General features: G+C 31.4%; 1 protein-coding gene and 1 long non-coding RNA gene across 12 annotated transcripts in view; one reads left to right on the forward strand and one right to left on the reverse strand.

The window, feature by feature from the left end:
• scml2 (Scm polycomb group protein like 2) overlaps window positions 1-20,382 on the reverse strand; it is a 52,072-nt gene extending 31,690 nt beyond the window's left edge. For 3 of the 11 annotated variants that reach the window (XR_015502731.1, XM_087273898.1, XM_087273895.1), the window contains exons 1-8: window positions 20,299-20,382; window positions 15,991-16,210; window positions 13,724-13,802; window positions 13,573-13,641; window positions 13,419-13,489; window positions 11,841-12,075; window positions 10,501-10,589; window positions 10,030-10,273 (exon numbers count right to left, since the gene is read on the reverse strand). Coding sequence is in view for 7 of the 11 variants with exons in the window: in XM_087273898.1 (XP_087130024.1) it covers window positions 10,030-10,273; window positions 10,501-10,589; window positions 11,841-12,075; window positions 13,419-13,489; window positions 13,573-13,641; window positions 13,724-13,745 (730 nt within the window). In the remaining 4 variants the exon portion in view is untranslated. Of the gene's footprint in view, window positions 1-328; window positions 493-10,029; window positions 10,274-10,500; window positions 10,590-11,840; window positions 12,076-13,418; window positions 13,490-13,572; window positions 13,642-13,723; window positions 13,803-15,990; window positions 16,236-17,863; window positions 18,033-20,237 lie in introns of those variants that run through there. The other 8 variants (XR_015502732.1, XM_087273899.1, XM_087273896.1 and 5 more) reach the window with 4 other exon arrangements.
• On the forward strand, window positions 5,801-8,268 carry LOC147834846 (uncharacterized). The gene is made up of 3 exons (XR_015502737.1): window positions 5,801-5,836; window positions 6,428-7,004; window positions 7,214-8,268. It is a non-coding gene; the product is annotated as an uncharacterized LOC147834846 (long non-coding RNA).
• Window positions 20,383-22,217: the final 1,835 nt, after the last annotated feature.

Below are 22,217 nucleotides of genomic sequence, written 5' to 3' on the forward strand. Positions count from 1 at the left end.
TAAAAATAAAATAAAGAAACTAGACACTGTTGCTTTACTTGCCTGTAAATAAAAATAAATACTATAGTAAAATAACTGTTTGATTAAAGAAATAAATATAAAAACGGCTTGCCATAGTCTTTCAGCTCAATGAATGCTTTTCGCAAATAGAGAAATAAAGTAGTGCTTTGCTCTTGCTCATTCAGTGAACTAACTGAACTAGTCAGGACTGAAATCCTCGCGAAAACACTATCAAAATAAACTCATGTGACCCAACTGCACAAGCCGCTAAACAAAGCAACAGACATCAGAGACAAAAGCCCCGCAAATATACGCCAGAGGAACTCACCAAAAAACGCCAACTTTCAGCAATATCCTCCTTCTGCACTTCTGAATGCAGTGTAAATCTGTTCCGCGATCGAGAACGTTTGTTTTGAAAGCAACAGAAGAACCGCGGCTCGCGCTCACTTTCGCAGCCGGTTTGAGCAGCGGCAGAAGCGCATGACAAAGCCCGTTCCGGTGGAGCCCCGATCCGCCAATATCTGATTAATATGGAGGCGGGACGAAAAAGAGGAGGAGGAGGAGGCGGGAGATGGAGCCTTGCATTCATGATTTCAGACAGCATTGACAATCCTCGAATATAGGGCGCCGAATAGAAAGATTAGCCTATGTAAATGACAATAATATTATTAAATAAAACAAATGCCTTATTTTTTTGTTCCATTCAATTTGTGATTTACATTTTTCATAAGAATATTACTGATTATTACAATTTATCAGTATTATTAATGAATTTTCCTTCTGATTAGTCCCTGATTTATCAGGGGTTGCCACAGTGGAATGAACCACCAACTACTCTGGCAGTTATATTTTATGCAGTGGATGCCCTAACGAATGCCTTATTTTTAACTTTAACTTTGTGAGTTAGATTTTCCATGAGAATACTACAGAATTATTAATATTATTCATTCTTCCATTCATTTACTTTCGACTGTCCTTGATTGTGCCTGATTATTAGTTCGCCAAAGCGGAATGAACCATCTTGCATGTTTCACTCAGCAGTTGACCTTCCAACCTCAATCAATATTATCAAGACTACAATTTATTTGTAATAATATTAATAATGATAATAACAACAATATTAATAATATATTTTACTAATTAATAGGTAACTATTTACAAAATTCGCATTAAAATAATTTAAAGATATATAAAAAGTAGGACTCAATTGAATTAGAAAATAAAAATTATAAAATTGTCTACACACTGTAAAACCCAATATGTTAAGATCAAACCATTTGAGGAAACCAATTGCAACAAACTATTTAAGTTCAAAAACTAATCCTAATGAGTACTGTGAACTTAATCCATTTGAGTAAACAAAGCAATTTGAGCACAGTAAAACCAGATAAATGAAGAGAACTTAAACCAACTGAGCACTGTAAAACCCTGTAAGTTAAAGCAACTCAAACCATTTGAGGGAACTGAATGCTACAAACCATTTGAGTTAAAAAAATGTATATGAGTATATGAGTTAGATTTTAAAGAATACATCAAAGATAAATAGAAAACAATAAAGAATGTAAAGTCCTAAATATGAATAATAATAATAATAATAATCTTTATGTATTGTTATTATCAAATCTTAAAATGATGTTGGAATATTAAAGAAAAGCCATTGATTAAATTATAATAGTAATTATTATTTTCCATTACGTCTTTAAATATAGAATTGATTTGATTCTTAAAATAACATTTGTAATAATAATATAATTCATTATTATTTATAAATGTGACATTATAATATAAACATAATCTTCATTCTTAATATAGTTAATAATACTATTAATAATTACCTTTTTTTAATGATTAAGATAAATCAACGAGCTAAACAAATAAGAAACTGAAGCTATAGTTTTGTCGTCAACTCTAACAAACTTTCACATTTAACATTCAGCCACTCATAATCATCATTCTTCTGCCATTTGAAAGCTCCTCCCAGGCTTTTAGGGGCTAAAAGGTTAATGGAGATCAGATTCAGAGCAAACGGGTCCAGAGAGGCATGAATGATGCTCCGGCTGGAGGCATTAATGTGCTTTCAAACGCATCCCGCAAGTCCAGACTGATACCCACATCGCAATCCGGTACCAGCTGTAATCCTAAAAAACCCATTCAGAACAAAACCAACTGAAATACAGCGCAAGCTTTTGAGAATTTTCATTAACAAACACGCAAACAGAGCTAAATTTTACAGCTATGTCTCACACATTTGCTTTAAATGCATTAAATTCGCCGTTGTGTGTGAGATGTGTGAAAGCAGAAACACTTATTAGGAAAACCTGCCCTATTATTCTCACTGTAAGTGTGAAGACAGGATCAGAGGTGAATGCATATCAGGTGCTAATAAACAGCTCTAAAAATACCTCAAAATGAGGCTCCAAGGTGATCAATTAGACTAAATGTATTTTACAAAGATTAATCTGGTCAGTTTTAAAAGAAATCATTAAACTCTTAAATATAGGTGGGTCTATAAAGAACTTTTAACATCCATAGGGCTACACAATACATCGTTTTAGCATTGATTTCAATGTGTGCGTCCGCAATAATAACGTTACAAGATATGCTATGCTGCATTGGGATTATATATGACCAGGAACCACAAGTAAAACACACAAGATTTGTGGAGTCAGAATTTAAGCAGCATAGAGTGAAAGTTAATCATCTGTATATGTTTTAAGGCCTGTGACTGTGTGATCATTTGAAGAGAATTTAAAGCATTTTAATAGTGCATAAAGAAGTTTAATAAAGATTAAAATTATTGAATTGTTTACATGATCAAGACTATGCTATGTTATTTTACATTTTATTATTTATTTCTATACCAGAACACTGTTAGACTCTCCCCAGAAAACCATAAAGCGCTGTTTATTTCACTTTAATATTTGCTCCATTGTGTTTATGACTTCAGTTTGTTTACATAAAAAAGATATTTAAAAATCTTCTCCCATACAAAACAATTTAAGTCATCTGGTGAATTTGTAGTATTTAGATCGCTATATATATATAGCAGAGAAAAAAATATTGCAATGTGAAATTTCCAAATATCGTGCTGCTCGTTCATGGAACTTTTCCAGTGAATAGAAGTTTCTTCATTGGATCTTTAGAAAATGTTTTTACACTAAAGATCTTTTAAGAAGAAAGCATCTTTGACACAGCAAAAAAAAAAAAAAAAAAAAAAACTGTAATGTTTCAAAGCTATCAGGCTTAAATTTGTCCCCACATGATTATATGTAGTGTCACATTATCATAACAAATTATTGTTATTTATTTATGTAATTGTTGGTATTTTTAACATTTTAATCAAGCACATATCCATAAAAAGGTGGACACAGTATATTTTTAATGATCTGAATGATTATAGGCATAGGTAAAATTATGTTTTCAAATTAGTCCATTTTATGAATTCAAAATCTTTTAAGATATTAATAATAATAATCTTTTTTTAATTACCAAATTTAAAAAATTACACAAATTGCCATCTTGAAGAAAAGCCATTGATTTAATCATAATAATAGTAATTCTTTTAGGTTACGTCTTTAAATAAAGACTTATAATATGATTCTTAATATAATAATAGTAATAATAATAGAATAAATTAGTTATTATTTATAAATGTTACCATGTAATATAAACTACATCTTCAATCATATAATTAATAATACTAATAATAAATAACTTTTTTTTGTAATGATTAAGATAAATCAATGAGCGAAAAAAAAAACAAAAAGTTGTCAACTCTAACAAACCTTCACATTTAACATTATATTAACTGTAATGTTTTTAAAGCAATTTCAGGCAGAAAATAGTCTCTACATGAATATTTTTTAATGTGTGCCACAAAGTCATAATGAATCATTGTTATTTATGTATTTAATTGTTGGTATTTTTTACATTTTAATCAAGCACATATCTATAAAAAAATGGACGCATTGTATTTAAAATGATCCAAATGATTATAGGCATAGGTAAAATTGTTATGTTTTCAAGTTAGTCCATTTATAAATTTGTTATTAAAAATACAATTTCTAAATGAGTATGTTGTTGCTTTTAAAATCCAGAATTTAACAATACCAAGGAAAAATAAGTTTCCTAAAAATTATCTGTATCACATTTTCTTCTGGGATGGGAAGGGTAAAAAAAGTTGGGTGGCAGACAATTTGCATTCATTCATTCATTCATTCATTTGTTCTATCATTCATTCATTCATTCATTCATTCATTCATTCATTCATTCATTTGTTCTATCATTCATTCATTCATTCATTTGTTCTATCATTCATTCATTCATTCATTCATTTTCTTGTTGGCTTAGTCCCTTTATTAATCCGGGGTTGCCACAGCCGAATGAACCCCAGCACGTGTTTTTACGCAGCGGATGCCCTTCCAGCCACAACCCATCCACACACACACACACATACAATATGGACAATTTAGCCTACCCAATTCACCTGAACCGCATGTCTTTGGACTATGGGGGAAACCGGAGCACCTGGAGGAATCCCACATAGAAACGCCAACTGAGCCGAGGTTTCAGCCAGCAACCCAGAGACCTTCTTGCTGTGAGGTGACAGCACTACCTACTGCGCCACTCAGCGCACAATTTGCATTCATTTTATTAAAGAAAAAAAAACTCTAAATCTCTACAAAAATTAATACAATTGTTTGCATTTTTTAGTTGCTTTGCATTTTGTTTTAGGGTTAAAATAAATGTCTGTAAATAATCAGATAATGCCTTGGCAGAAAATGACAGTGATTTTTTTCACAGTGCTTAAAAAATGAAATTGATCATCTCAATTAAAAAAAAAAAACTTGAATATATTTCAGATTACAGGCAAACTATAAACATGTTTTTCGTTTTTAGGAAAAACTAAATAAAATTTCAAAATGCTTAAATTACCTTTAACAAAGCACTTGCTCATCTTTTTGTGTCCAGAGCCTGCCTTTCCATTGTACTACACTCTTATTACTGTTGTCTTTGTTACATTATTAATGTATGCACATGCCTGAGGTAAAAAAAAATAAAAATAAATACAGAAAAAATTACATTCTTCAACGCCCACAGAATCCATGCCGATTAGAAAGGCGGTGCTCACTAATGATCAGTAAATGCTACTATGCAAGTCAAATGAAGACAAATCACACCAAATGGAAATGATTCTGCCCTCACGCCTCATTCAGTGCTCACGAAAAACCATCCCAATTTTAGGTTTACATTTTCACATTTAAATAAAAATGTGCCTATTGCTTCACAAAAAAACAAAAACTACAGCACATACTGAAACAGCATATACTGCACTGTTAAGAGTTATTTTCTATAATGTGTCTACAAATTGTCATTGGTTTGATTTGAAATTGTCATTGTCATGCTGGTTTGAAATTACTATAAGTTTAGCATTTGTTCTTGTTGAATCATTCATTCATTTATTCATTCATTCATTCATTCATTTATTTTCTTTTCGATTTAGTCCCTTTATTTATCTAGGGTTGCCACAGCGGAATGAACCGCCAGCATATGTCCAGCTGCAACCCATCTCTGGTAAACATCCATAGACACTCATTTACACACATACACTACGGACAATTTAGCCCACCCAATTCACCTGTACCGCAATCTTTAGACTGTGGGGGAAAATGGAGCACCCGGAGGAAATCCACGCAAATGCGGGGAGAACATGCAAACTCCACACAGAAACGGCAACTGACCCAGCCGAGGCTCGAACCAGCCACCTTTTTGCTGTGAGGCGACAGCACTACCCATCACGACGCCTAAAATATCGTTTCAAAGCACAAACCAAAATGTTAATGAGAATAGCTCAGGACTGTAATAGCTAGCTCTTGAATAGGGGAGTTGAGTTGGTCTGGGTGTGTTGGTTAGAACACCAAAGCCGGAGAAGGAATATACTTGAATGGTTTATTGATTACAGTCATATGCAGAGGGGGAGCCAGTTGTAACTTGTATGTTAACGTCTTCTAACCACATACATGGAATGGGCATGGATACTGGATGATGATGATTGCATTGCCTTGTGCTTAAATGTTCCTTAAAGACGGCATAGATCCAACTTGCATGCATTTATGCGTGTATGAACTTGTAGATGCGTGTGGTGTGGTGTGTGTGTGTGGTCTGTAAATAAACAGAATAAAGAACATATTTGTTAATGTGTGCTTATTACTCCATCCACAATACAGATAAATCACAATACATACATGTGACATAATTACATGAACTACTGGCATCCCCAAATGTGAACATAAGGCAGTATTTAAGATAAATGAACATAATATTTGACTACATAACAAACAACTTGTAATATAACAGTTTAACTAAATGTGAGCTCCCTCACGATATAGGCCTTATTAGCATTCACTCATAATGTGAATGATTAAAGCTCTTGATTAAAGCTCTTTTAAAGCATTTAGACTATAAACTACTGATTAATCATGGTCTGATCCAAGCATTTTAAGTAATACTGGGGCAGTCAATAAATGGAATGTTAAAAATTTACCTTTTTTTCAAATGAGAAGCTAACTCTAGTGGTCCTGAGAAAATTCAGATCTTGTTGTGCCCAGAATTCAAATTCCCAAAGAGGTTGTCGGTTCACATTTAATTCCTTAATCATGTTCTCTACACATAAAGTTCATTTTCTCTCTTCTGTGCAAGAAAATCAAGGAAACAAGCTATGACTTGACACAGTGTTGCCAGATCATGTTGGAAATAAAAACAAACCCAAACCCATACTAAACTTAAAACCGAATGTTTATCGTTAGAAATAAATTAGCCACATACCATAATATACATGCTGATGTGATTGACTCTATAAACTGGATCGCTTACGACCAAATGTGTATAAGGGAGAATGGATGCATTGGGAGAATGGATGCCGGACAAAATTGAACGGGGTGGGGGGTTCGGGGGGGTTGTCTGGTCGTGGGCTCTTGATAATGTCTCTGGGGGCCCTTAGAATCGTCCCCCCAATCTTCACACGCATTGACCCAGAGACTGTTTAGATGCATGTCATTGATGAGAAGATGAAGGATGCTTACTGTATGATGATCGAAATGGCCTTAAACACCCAGCAGGCACAAGACGTCAACATGACGTCAGATCAACGTTGTACCCCGACGCTGTGAAGATGTTACATTTTGTTTGGAAATGAAAATCTGATTGACAGTAGAATCCATGTCAGGCAGACATCAATATCCAACCTAACATCAACCAAAATCAACGTCTAATGATGTTACAGCTTGACATTGTGTGGACGTTACCACTATGATGTCTATCAGACATTGGATTTTGGTTGCCATACCTGATGAATATTTGACGTCAATATGACAGTGGTTTAAGATGTTGGCTCGACATTGGATTTTGATCACTTTTTTTAACACAACCTAAATCCTTAGACACTGGCTAAACATTGCATTTTTACATCACAACCTAAATCTAACCTAATATTAGCATCTTATGACGTTGTGTGCCTGCTGGGCAATAGCTAAATGCACAACACAATGTGACGTTTACACACGTCCACAAATTACGCACCAGCATTTTACAGCATAATACTCACCACTCTTGAGTTCTATTGAAAGGGCTACTTTTTACTGTGAGTGATATTTACAACAGATACTTTTATGTATGAGTTTTCAGTACTCTTTCCACCACTGTCTAATCATAACAATTAATAAAAATAAAAAAATAACTTGTTTGGTAATTTTTACTTTAATACTCACAAAACCTGATGTCTGACTAGGATAAACGAGAAACTTCCCCAAAACCCAAAATCCTTTCTGTCTGGTCGTGTCCGCTCAGCTTAAAGCAGGAAGAGAGCTGTAAACATGCCTCGAAAGTATTCACAGGAGGAAGAACTGATAGGAGATGTGTAACTACCACCATCCATCATGAACTCCGTTTTCATTCTCTTCACATCAATTATTCTGCCAGAGCCACACAAACTGCTTAAGCTCGGGTTCAACTTTTGAACAGCACCAACAGACAGCGATAAACCATCACAGGCCAGATTTACAGCACATCAGGAGTTATATGTGCAGCCTAGCGAGGTGTGCATGTTAAATAGATGTCGCTGTCAAAAAGAATTAGGTGTTTGCAATGTTACTGCGTGTTGCTCATGTTAAAAAGACAAGAGAGATATATTTGAGCTTAAAATAAAGAGCTAAATACATTTTAAGCACATATGAGGAGAGATTTGAGGAAGTATATTTAAAAGGTTAGTTCTCTCATTCACACACATACAATATGGCCAATTTAGCTTATTCAGTTAATCTATAGATCATTTGTTTGGACTGTGGGGGAAACTGGAGCACCCGGAGGAAACCCACACCAACATGCAAACTCCACACAGAAATGCCAACTGGCCCAGTGATCAACAGTGATAACCATCGAGTCACCATGCCACCCTTTAATTCACCAGCTAAAAAAAAAAAAAAACAATACTGAAAAGAGCTGAACATAACTTAAAGACCTTAGCACAATGAGGTTTTAAAATAATAAAAACAATAAAAATGCTGAAAAAAAAGGTGTAAAGATCAATCTTTGACCGTAAAGATTAATACGCTTCTGTCAGTAGATTATTAAGCCGAGACAATGAAAATGTCAGTATTTATGAAGGTGAATTGTTTGACAGATGATTATTGTCACAATGCTATAATGTCACAGAATAGCATACTTCTAATAATAGCAAGGCAAGCTGTAGCAGAATAATAATTCTTAATAATTATTAGAATTAATAAAATTAATAGTTTCCTGTGTGCACAACTGGAATTTAAAACTGGTTATTGTCTTCTGCTTGTTAGCAAGGCATTAAACAACTGAATAAAATGTTTAATACATATTAATAATCATTAATAGATTTGGTCAGTATTCAAAAAACCTAGCATTGTTCAATTAGCCTATAACAGAAATACATTTAAAGATATATATTTAAAAAAATCTAAATACACCCAACGTGTATTCATTATTAAATGTTTACATTTTTAAACTTAATTATAGAGCAATTTTAAATGTAGAGCTCACTCCAGGTGAACATGCTAAAACTAAAACTAAAAACCTAATAGTTATCACCATACTTCCTTAGTTTATGGATTATTCATACATTCATTTTCTTTTCGGCTTAGTCTCTTTATTAATCAGGGGTCGCCACAGTGGAATGAAACACCAACTTATCCAGCAAAGGTTTTATGCACCAGATGCTCTTCCAGCTCATTCGCACACATACACTGGACAATTTTAGCTTACACAATTCACCTATACCGCATGTCCTTGTACTTGTGGAGAAAACCGGAGCACCCGGAGGAAACCCATGGCAACATGGGGACCATGCAAACTCTCCACAGAAATGCCAACTGACCCAGATGACGCTCGAACCAGCAACCTTCTTTCTGTGAGGTGGCGCCATCGCTGATTGATTGTTTTAATTGTAAAAATGCAAGTTTTCTAACACAAGTTTTCTGAAATATGTTAATGAGCCACTTAAATAAATGTGCTCAGTTGTATACAATTTTACCAGAAAACCTCATCTGAACTTTGGATGAAGTCACGTTAATTTTTTTGCTTATTAAATTTAAAGATTTTTATAGAAAGGATTTAGGAAATGTCTTTTTTTACTTCATAATTCAGAAACTAATATGAACAGCCGGAAAGACATTTCCCTGATTTTGTGTATTATAAAAGGTTACATAATAATCCAAAAAATACATAAAAATCCGGATACAGAAGTCTGAGCACCCGCCAGAGCACCCGCTTTAAATTACAATAAAATTATAATAAATGAAGTTGTAATGAAAAAATAAAACCTCAAAATCTTGCCTTGATTTTGTTTTATTTGATAACATTTTTTATTTTTTTTTCCAACTAGTTTTAATACACTAGATTGTAAACTCATAAAGACGAACAGCACTATACAATATATTGGTTCTCCATGCACACTGAGTATAAACAGAATTGTGGCGCCCTCTAGTGGTAAGAATCTGTACTCACAGCAGTTTCCGGGTGGCTGCAGGCTGTGGTTGGTCAGTTGACACCAGCCCACGGGGAAGATGTCCCTGGAGTCGAACTGACACCAGTAGTCAAACGCTCCTCTCCAACCGTCAAACATGATGAAGATTTTGTCTCCTCTGACCTCCCCGATTGTCGCAGGACAGATGAGGTACGGGTTCTTTCTGTCCACCGCCTCCAGTTTCATTCCCGCTTTAAAGAAGTTCTGAGTCGGCCTGGGTGGCTCCTTTAAAGATAATTAGCATTCATATACTGAAATGACTGCTGATTGCCCAAAATATAAAAAAAAAATCCTCTTTTACCATACAATGTTGTTTAAAATCTGCATTATACAAGCCGGAGTTTGTGTTTACAACTAAGTCATGGCTTATATTTTTAATTTATTACAAAATGTTATTCGTGGATGTTTTAAAAAGCTTATTAATGTGGTTTTGTGATTTAAAAAGAAATTACCTTTTTAAAGGCTGAAGATGGAGCCATTTCTGCTCCACTTAATGTTTTTAATAGGAACATGGGCCATGAAGAAGCATTCATTCTAAATCCTGAAGATGAGAAAGTGGTGTTAAACAGGTAAAGGATCATGAACAGAATTTAAAATAAGTGCATTGCTCTTTTAATTTTTTTTGTAAATGTATCAGTAGTTTGTTGTTTTTGTTATTTTTTTGTTATTTATTTACATCTGCATTAAATCAATTTATTAAATTTTATTTTATAAAAAACATTTAATATATCAAAGTGAAACAAAATGGAAGCTTTATATAAACAAAAAAAAATTAAATGCGAGATAAAGTGTCTATTTTAATTTTCAAATAATTAGAAAATGTAAAAAATATATCATAATTATTAAATAAATCATTTTCCATTCACATTCACAAACATTCTCTTTCTCATTCTTCTTATGTAAAGAAGAATATTTAGAATATTTATTCTGAGCTTAATTAATAACGTAAAATTTTATCAGAATTTAAATGATTAAACCTTCTTGCTGATAAATATATAAAATCTGATGGTTCTTAAAGATGATATAAAATAACTAGAATAACTTTAACTAGAATCTTCTAATATGCCATCAAATGATTCATTGGCAAAAAATGTATGAATATCATTTATTATTTTATTATCATCATGTTCATGTTAAGCAGAAAAACAATAAAATAAAAAAAATACATCACAATGTTTAAATCTTGAATTACATTTGGAAAAATACAAATATTTTAGTTTGTGTTTGCATTCTTCAATATACAATTGAAGTCAAAATGATTAGCCCTCCTGTGATTTTTTTTTCTTTTTTAAACATTTCCTAAACAATGTTTAATAGAGGAAGGAATTTTTTTCACAGTATTTCCTATAATATGTTTTCTTCTTGAGAAAGTCTTATTTGTTTTATTTCAGCTAGAATAAAATCAGTTTTTTATTTATTTAAAAAACAATTTAAGGTCAAAATTATTAGCCTTTTTAGCTATTTTTTGACTGTCTACAGAACAAACCATTGTTATACAATGCCTAATTACCCTAACTAACATAGTTAAGCCTTTACATTTTAAGCTGAATACTAGTATCTTGAAAAATATCTAGTAAAATATGATGTACTGTCATCATGGCAAAGATAAAATACATCAGTTATTAGAAATGAGTTATTAAAACTATTATGTTAAGAAATATGGTAAAAAAAAAAATTTTTTTTTTCATTTAACAGATATAAACAGAGGGCTAATAAGTCTGACTTCAACTGTATATTCTTTTAGTAAAAAACAATACAAGTTTTCCTAATGCACATCTTTTCTCTACTGTACCCAGTGGCGGCTGCAGCATGTCTCCACTCTTCTCACACGTGCCGATGGGCTGAATGTCAGCTGCGTCCACCAGCCTCCAGAAGTCATTGGTGCTGTCACTGCCATCCAGCCGGAGCCGCAAACGAACACCCATCAAACCCATGACTGTGGCAATACACCAGGAAGAGGCATTCCTCGGGTCACAGGCCTCCACCTTCATCCCCACTCTAAAATCATTAGCAGGAGGAACTCTAGACTGGAGACACACACAGTGAGTGAAAATGAGAGAGACTTTGACTTCTGGCACACTTTATTACAGATAGAAACATCTAAAAGCAAACCTTTCATCATATCCACCACAAAGTCAAATATGTTACTGCAATATGCAATACTGCAAATATGTTCACAGGCAAAATAAATACATAGATTAAAAAACAACAATAATAACAGTAAAGTGCTCTAATAAAAAAGGATAACCATTTCAAAAACTAAACAGAGAGAGAGGGGGGGGGGGGGTAAACTAATTTTCTCAGCAAAAAAAATACAATTTACAGAAGACACACACATAAAAATGTAACTGAATGTAGTTGACAAAAAAATCATATACCACAAATAAATCTATAAATATATTCTATTAAAAGTTTTATATATTTTATTAGGTGCAAGTCAGAAGTAGTATATTGTTAATTGTTTAATAGAAATATGTCTGACTGAATATATATATAATAGTAAAAAAAGGTAAAGGTAATTAAATATTAATAAAAATAATATTTCTTCCAAATTTAAAAATAAAAAATATTCCTTTACTTAAAAAATTGAATTTTTAAACATTTTTTGTGACTGAAAATCTGTATTATTCCAGTAAATATTCCAGAAAAATTACATTTTCTAATATTATTCTTTTAGCAATGTTAACTATTGTGCTGCTTATTATCTTAGCGTAACACATTTGTTCAGGATTCTAGGATGGACAGAAAGTACCTAAGAACACCAGATACATTTCAGATAAAACCTTCATGTTATTTTTGACTAAAGTAATACACCCTTTAAAACAAATCAATAATAATAATAATTATAAATTGCCTCAAAATACTTACTGACTCTTCACTTTTGAATGACATTTTAATGACAATGTTACAGTTTTACTATTGAAAACATATTATGAAACCCTCGCTGTAAATGATGCTGGGTTCCACACAATTCATTCATGTTGTCCCAACACAAATCGATTAAGTTAACTTTACAGATTTAACTAATTTAAGAAGATTGCACATAAACAATTAAGTTTTTCCAACAAAATCTCAATAGTTGTGTTGTTTCAGCTCATTTCAAATAAGTAGTTTGAATACGCTGCAAATATATATATCTTTTTTGAGTGTTCCCTGCATTTTAACTCCACTTCATTTCAAATTCTTCATCCTCTTTGCTCTTTCTATTCAAATTCGGAAGTTAAACTGCAATCAAAATGAAGCATAAATCAGGTATCCAGGCAAAGAATAACAAATACAATGGTCATGCTAAATTAAGCAGCAGCCATGCATGAAGGAGCGTTAGGTTAGTCAGGACAGCTTCATTATTTGACCGAAGGGCTTGATGTACCTGTCTAAAACAGCTGGGGGAAGCAGGACAGGACGACGTCTCCCGCAAGTACATTTCCCAGCTGAACGCCTCTGAGGAATGAGCAAACACACATCAGCATCAACACTGTGGGACTATTTTACAGCTTTATGATTGAGGAATAAGAAGGTTTTACCTGTGAGCTTTTGTGAAGGCTGTGAATCTTCATTATTCCTCCCCGATTTCTCCTTATGGTGCTTCTTGTCTGAAAAAGTGAAAGGTAGATAAACAACATGTGTTGTGTAATTCTGAAAATCTAAAAGGTCAAAGAGGGATAAAGTTTTCACCTTTCTGGTGGGTTTTTCCCATGATGACCTGGAAAAACACATGAAGTGGACATAAACTGGAGAGCACCTAATAAGCCACCTAAAAGAATGAATCATAAAAACAAGAAAAGAAAAAGAAATTCAAGCGCAATGAAAGCCAGTTACACATTTTTAAAAGTCATAAATGGTGTACACTATGAAAAATGCTGGTTGGGTTCCACACAATTCCTTCATTTTGTCCCAACATAAATAAAAAACAAACATAATTATTATTACAAATTTAGGTGGATTGAATATTAAACTTTTTTTTTTCAAATTAAGAATTGTGTTTTCAACTCATTTTACATCAGTAGTTTGAACAAGCAACAAAAATCCTTTTTTTGAGTGTACTTTTCAACAAGGATGTATTATAATTATAAACATACAGTTGAAGTCAGAATTATTAGCTCCCTTTTTTTATTTTTCATTTTTTAAATATTTCCCAAATGATGTTTAACAGAGCAAGGAAATTTTCACAGTATGACTGATAATATTTCTTCTTCTCGAGAAAGTCTTATTTGTTTTATTTTGGCTAGAATAAAAGCAGTTTATATTTTTATTTTTTTATCATTTTAAGGTCAAATTAGCCCCTTTAAGCTATTTATATATATATTTTTGCATAGTCTACAGAACAAACCATCATTATACAATAACTTGCCTAATTACCCTAACCTGCCGAGTTAACCTAATCAACTTTGAGTCTTTAAATGTCACTTTAAGCTGTATAAAAGTGTCTAGAAAAATATCTAGTAAAATATTATTTACTGTCATCATGGCAAAGATAAAATAAATCAGTTATTAGAAATGAGTTATATAGAAATGTTATTAAAACTGTTATGTTTAGAAATGTGTTGAAAAAATCTTCTCTCCATTAAACAGAAATTGGGGAAAAAAATAAACAGAGGGGCTTATAATTCAGAGGAGGTTAATAAATCTGACTTCAACTGTATGTATCATGTTTATAAATATTTATTTTAAACAGGGTAAAGAATTAGAATTTAATATTGTTATATTACAATAAAATGCTATTTATTGCATGTGTTGCGTTTAATAGTAATAAGCTTTATTCAATATGTTTTAAAGTCTTGTTTTGATTACACAAATCAAAAGTGAGAGTAATGCCTTTACAGAACATTTATACTGCAAATAAATGATTTTCTTTTAAATGATCTTAGTTTCATTAAATTATCCGAAACAAAATTGAGAATGATGTCTGGAAAAACATAAGAAGAATTCATATTAAATAATAATAAAAATAACAATAATAATAATAATAGTAATGTATTGAAATGTTTCTTGAGCAGCAAATTAGCACATTCAAATGTTATTTATCTTGTATTAAATATCCAGTTTTTCAATATTAATTAAACACATTATTTTTATTAATTAATTTTTAATAAATGTTAATTAAACGACCAAAAATATTATATTATTCCATAACTATGATGTAATGAAATGTTTCTTGAGTAGCAAATCAGCACTGCTATTTATCTTGTATTAAAATATCCATTGTTTCAATATTTATGTTAAAAATGTTCATAAAAGCATTATTTATTTATTTATTTATGATTTAATAAATATAATTATTAAATGTAAATGTATAATTTCATTACATTATTTGTGTTCTAGTAAGGCAAAATAAAAACCTTAATAAAAACCTTAATTAAACAAACAAATGAGTGTTATTATTTAATTATCATATTCAATAATGATGTTTATGTTACTGATATACCGCCTTAAGTGACATTTAATTTAATATCCAAAATATATTAAAATATATTAAAAACCATCAATTCTAGTCAAGAGCTGTTATTCATCTCAGAGCTGTTATTCATCTCAGGCATTGGTCTGATGGGTTTATTCTTCCTATAACTACTCTTCTATATAATAAGTAGGATTTATTACGTCATTTTGACAATAAACAATTTATTAATAATAATAACAATAATAATTTTTATATAGAAGAAACACTGCCAGCAACAATAAAAAGTCTCTTCTTTTAAACAGTAGCGTGACCTAAACTTACATTTAAAGCAGTGTTAATAATAGACCTGCAAATAACAGTCTTCTCTTTTATCAAAGCAGAGATCAGTTTCGTCTCAGAGTTCATGAACTCATCCCGGAAACCATATTCCTGCATTACGGAAGACAGGGATTATACTTTATACTCCCTACTGGCATCTGAGCTCGATTTATTCCACCAAGATCATACTGCTCGAAGAAGAAGATTATCACTAAATCACAAATACCTTTAGAGAATCAAAGCGCTGGGTAAGAGAAGCTTTTCCTCTATTTGACATCATAATAAGTCAGCGTGATCAAAGCCGGGACGCTCTCTCAGTCATCAGTCAATCTCAGTTTGGGGAAATTAACCACAGCTGAAGTCCAGTGTAAACTGAGGGAAGAGGAACGTCCTTTCTGTACCGCTGTTAGTCCACTAAGGACTTTGTAATGGGATATTCAACAAAGCTAAAGAAAACAAAACAAATATGGTCTGAAAATAGGAAATATGGTCAACAAGAAAGAGTGTGTTGTTTTTGTTTGATGTTACTGTATAATGTATTTAATTTGACACTGATTTAAAATAGATTTGTAACTAATTAGTTATTTTACTATAATAACAAGATATATACTAAGAACTGGTACAATATACTGGCATATACTCTATAAAACTGAGAATTTCATATTCATAATTTTATCCAGTGAGTCTATTTACCCCTAACTCTATAATAATAATAATAATAATAATAATAATAATAAATGTTTCTTGAGCACATTCACTGCTGAAAAACGTTTTGTCATCACAGGAATAAATTATATTTAAAAATATGTTTAAACAAGAAACTTTGAATAACTTCACAATATTACAGTTTTTTACACCGTATAAAAGGCAAAAACAAATATGTAATAAAACTGAGCATTTTATGTATATTTTTTTTGTTACCAAGACATTTTACATTTTGTCTATTAAACTCTAACCCTAAAACACAACATTAAGCACTGTGGATAAAAGTAAAATGTATCTGTTACTATAAAACTGAACATAAAATAAGTTGAAAGAAGATTTTGGATGGATGGATGGATGGATGGATGGATGTATGGATGTATGGATGGATGGATGGATGGATGGATGGATGGATGGATAGATAGATAGATAGATAGATAGATAGATAGATAGATAGATAGATAGATAGATAGATAGATAGATAGATAGATAGATAGATAGATAGATAGATAGATAATAAAAAATAATAGTAACAAAAATAAAAAACAAAAACTATTTTATTAAATAGCAATAAAAATAATGAAATATAATAGTGGTTACTGATACTAAAATTACCCATTTTAAATAAATAAAATAAACAACTACAGACATTTTTTTTTATTTATTAAAAAAATAAACGCTACAGAATTAGTTTTAAACACAGCCAATAAAAATAGCAAAACACAACACAAAAAAACACAAGCATCAATATATATATACAGAATAGGGCTTTACGATATTGGAAAAAATACGATTATGTCCTATTTTATTTTTCTGTGATAAATATTGCGATATGAATACAGTTTCATAAGATAGTTGAAAATCTCTATTTGATAGCTTGCTGTGGAGTCTTAACAGTATTAAGGTTCAGAAATTGAATAAATCACAATGCAAAAAAAAAAATGCTTTTCTTACTTTGCTTTGACACATTTGTAGTCCAAATGACTAAAACAAATTCTTAAATCAAGTAAAAATATTGATTTGTTTTAAAAGTCAGATGGTCAGAAGGTAAAATTAGGAGTTTGTTCTTAAAACAAGCACAATTAAGTAAGAAAAACATTTGTTCAAAATCATATAAATTCTGTATAAATACAGTGATTATTTACAATTCTGCACCTCCTGGCCAACTATAATCTCGACTTAACATTGCATATCTTTGCAATGTGACTACTGCGGATGCGCACATTGAGATATCAATGCTGAAACTATATATTGTGCAGCCCTATTACAGAATAAAATGTTACAAAATACAAACAAGATCCAGGCATCCTGGAACTAATGTAGCCATTGTTGTACATTTTAAAGATGTTTTTAGGACGAAAGCAATAATAAAACATGCATTTCTGCTTTAATCTTACTTTCTTATCCTGCCAACACATCAAGCAAAACCTCCAGATGATGCAGAAACCAAAACATCCCAAACAAAATCCAGCAAACAAGTCTGTCTTGTAAAGCAATAGAGTTACAATCCTTTCAATGTCGAGCCAATGTTGCGATGCTCACAAACTAGCAGCTACTTCAGTCTAGAAAGCAGACGGCCTCTCTCTCTCTCTCTCTCTCTCTCTCTCTCTCTATCTATCTCTCTTTCCCCCCTCTCGTCATCCTCATTCTTCAGTCTGAAGCTGTGAATCCCATTCAGACAGTCGTCATAAAGATTCCAGTTGGCCGTAAAAAGGTCATTAGCCGGTGTACATTTGTGGGAGTCTGCAGTGGCACATGAAAAGGATTCCTGCAGCTCCCATTAACAGATGAGCTCCACATTCTGTCTCTCTCTCTCTCTCCTCTCTCTCTCTCTTTCTCTCTGTCTGTTTTGTCTGTCTGTGTTTTCAAGGCCTTCGCAGACCAGACCAGACCAGACCAGACTAGACCCAGACAGGAGGATTTCTCTTTACAGAAGACTGCTTTAAGACAGCAAGGGGGTGAAAATGGAGATGATGAATGGACTGATGAATGAGGTGAAGTGAATGTCAAGAGCTGTTATTCATCTCAGGCATTGGTCTGATGGGGTTTACTCTTCATTTAACTTCTCTTCTATATAATAAGTAGGATTTATTGAGTCATTTTCACAATAAATTAATTGAAAATTAAAAAAAAAAGAAATTACTTTTTTAAAAATTAACAAATGTTCTGTTTATAAATACTGATGTTGTATTCATGTGTCATAATGCAGGAATTGATTTTCCTCTTGACCCACACACAGTACCATTCAATAGAGTCAACATTTGGGAAGTGGTTCAAGACCTTTTATTAAAGTCATCCCAAAACGATTAAACATCACCCATTATTGTCTTGAAAAACTTTTTTGGATCAACTTTAAATGTTGGCTACTATATTATATTTAATAATTGCTAGATAATTATTAGCTTCTATTAAACTATCCAGTAATGCAATAATTATGTTGAAAATATGAATTAATATTAATATGAAAAATTACAGACATCTTGTGTCATAAAAACTTAATTAAATAAATAAATAAATAAATAATATTATTGAATTTTTATATAATATTTGAAAAAGTATATATTTATATTTCTGATATATTATTATATTATTGACAATGTAATATTGCATTATTCATTAATTACTAGATAATAATTAGCTTCTATTAAACTATCCAGTGATGCAATAATTATGTTAAAAATATTAATCAATATAAATATAAAATAATTCAAACAACTGGTATCATGAAAACTTAATTAAATTATCAAATAAATAATATTATTTAACTATGATATAGTATTTAAAAATCATATATTTATATTACTGAAATATCATTATTATTGACAAAGTAATATTGCATTATTCAATAATTACTAGATAATAATTATCTTCTAATAAACTAAGGAAAATAGTTGTTGAAAACAAATAAAAAACCATTCAATCTAAACCAGTAAATTCAAATTGAAACAATGAATAAAAATATTTCTGCATCAGTAACAATAAACTGAAGCATTTCCTGTCAAATAAAACCATAATTGAATATAATATTAAGCAAATACCTATTATTACATTGTTACAGAAGCTTGTTATATTGTAATTAAATTAATACATTTATTATTTGTATATATGAAATATACACTGAAACTGGCATATACTAAATAAATACAGTATAAACTGAAGCAATTCCTGTCAAAAAATATTTAATTAAATATAATATTTAGTAAATACCTATTATTGTGTTGTTATTATAGAAGCTTAATATATTATGATTAAATTAGTATATTCAATATTGCTTATCAACATATATTAGAAAACCAAAATCAGTTCTGCATCAGAAATTATTTAAATTGCTTTAACTGGAAGGAAAACTGAAACAATGAGTGCATCAGAAAAGCTTTAACTGAATGAAATGTTTAATTATATTACCAGTAAATTGTTTTGATAACTTTAACTGAGCAATAAAATCCCCCTGAAACAATGGGTGTCATATAAACAGAGAATTACCCTTCTGTCACGGGTGGGACAGATGCCACGGTGTCATAAACGTGTGCTGTTAAGTAATTACGCTAATAATAACACATGCACAAATCTGACGCGATGTAAACAGTTTTCCACATGCACAACAGCAGTATGTCAATTACAGAAAGGCTTTAGTCCAAGCACGGAATAAAAAGACGCGAGAAAAAAACACGTTCAACATCACCACCATCATCATCTCATGTAAACATACGCTCGCCTTCCGCTTCAGTCTGATCGCTGACATGTCTAATAAGCTAATTACATACACAATACACTGCAGCTCGATTCATACACCGTTATAGATATTAAAGATGCGGCATTGGTGTTTACTCACCGCGTCAGCTCGGACAGTCCTGCTGTGCTGCTGTTTTACTTTCCATTGGATATACAGGCCGCCATGTTACGCTCCTCCGCGCATGTCCAGCAGCATCTGCGCTCTCGCATTTATATCAGTGGACCTGAAGAACAGCAGATCCTAAATGTGTCGGGGAGATTTCTGCTGCTGGAAATGTCTGAAGTGCATTCGAGTGAAATTGAGAATGCATTTCGAGTATTATATCGAGATATATATTATCTTGGGTAGTCTATACGGGAATAGGCTAGGTTTATGAAGCTATTAGATCTACAGTATTATATGCAAATTAGGCGATGCAGTGGTGCAGTAGGTAGTGCTGTCGCCTCAGCAAGAAAGTCTCTGGGTCGCTGGTTCGAGCCTCGGCTCAGTTGGCGTTTCTGTGTGGAGTTTGCTTGTTCTCGTGGGTTTCCTAGATAGATAGATAGATAGATAGATAGATAGATAGATAGATAGATAGATAGAATGATTAGTAATAAAAATTAAAAATAAAAGATAATAGTAATAAAAAACTATTTTATTTACTTGCAAAAAAAATAATGAAATACTAAAAACGTTCATACTAATTTCACATTACTGTTTCTAAAACTACCCATTTTAAATAAATAAAATAAACTACAGACATTTAAAAACAACAACATGTCTGATAATATCTAATATCTTTTCTTCTGGAGAAAGTCATATTTGTTTTATCTCGGCTTGCAGGTTTAAATTTTAAAACCATTTTAGGGTCAAAATTATGAACCCCTATATATATATATATATATATATATATATATATATATATATATATATATATATATATATATATATATCCCCTTTAAGCTATATTTTTTCGATAGTCAACAGAACAAACCATTAGTATACAATAACTTGCTGAACTACCCTATCCTGCCTTGTTAACCTAGTTAAGTATTTAAATTTCACTTTAAGCTGTATAGAAGTGTCTTATAAAATATCTAGTAAAATATTATCATCATGTCAAAGATAAAATAAATGATTAGAAATGAGTTATTAAAACTTTTATGTTTAGAAAAAAAACTTGTCTCCATTAAACAGAAATTGGGGAAAAAATAAACAGGGTGGGCTAATAATTTAGGGGGGCTAATAGTTCTGATTTCAACTGTATATTTCAATATAAGTTGTTGATGTCTCCAGATCTAAAAGAGTCTCCCAACAATGACTGAAGCCACAAAATTTAAAGGGTCTTTTAAGTGGCATAGCATATTTTCGACCAGTACATTTTTGGCACGCGAAAATTCACTAAATCTTTAATATCAACAGACTCCTAGATTCCCATTGTAGCACATTTCTGCTGTGATTGGCTTTTATAATATAGAGTACAAAAGTCTATATATATATATATATATATATATATATATATATATATATATATATATATATATATATATATATATATATAAAATATACAGTATGTACACTGGTTCATATAGCTATAAAACTATAATATGATCATTGCAGGTCAAATGAAGCATTTCCTAATAAAAAAGAAACATTGCTTAACAATAATAAATATGAGGCTACTTCATAAGGTGGATTTTGTGGCTATTTAATTCATAAAAACATTCATAAAATTATTACAATTCACAATCTTATAAACAGCTAGTTTTTACCACAAATATTTTGATGCATTAAAGTAAACACACACATTTAATGTAGGGCCTACACTCTAAATGTCTGGTCGTTGTAACCTTTGGTCAAATTTAAACAAACCAAAAATTTTAATGTAATTTTAAAAATTAACCCAACGTTAGGTTAGGTTTGTCCATAATTATTTTAATGTGCATGTAAATGTGCATGCAAAATATAGATGAAATATAGTTTCATTGTAATTTAGTGTAACAGATATTTCAGTGTAAAAAGATTTTACATGCTATTCT

The sequence above is a fragment of the Danio rerio genome, chromosome 11 (genome assembly GCF_052040795.2).
Source record: "Danio rerio strain M-AB ecotype USA chromosome 11, GRCz13ab, whole genome shotgun sequence".
Lineage (NCBI taxonomy): Eukaryota > Metazoa > Chordata > Actinopteri > Cypriniformes > Danionidae > Danio > Danio rerio.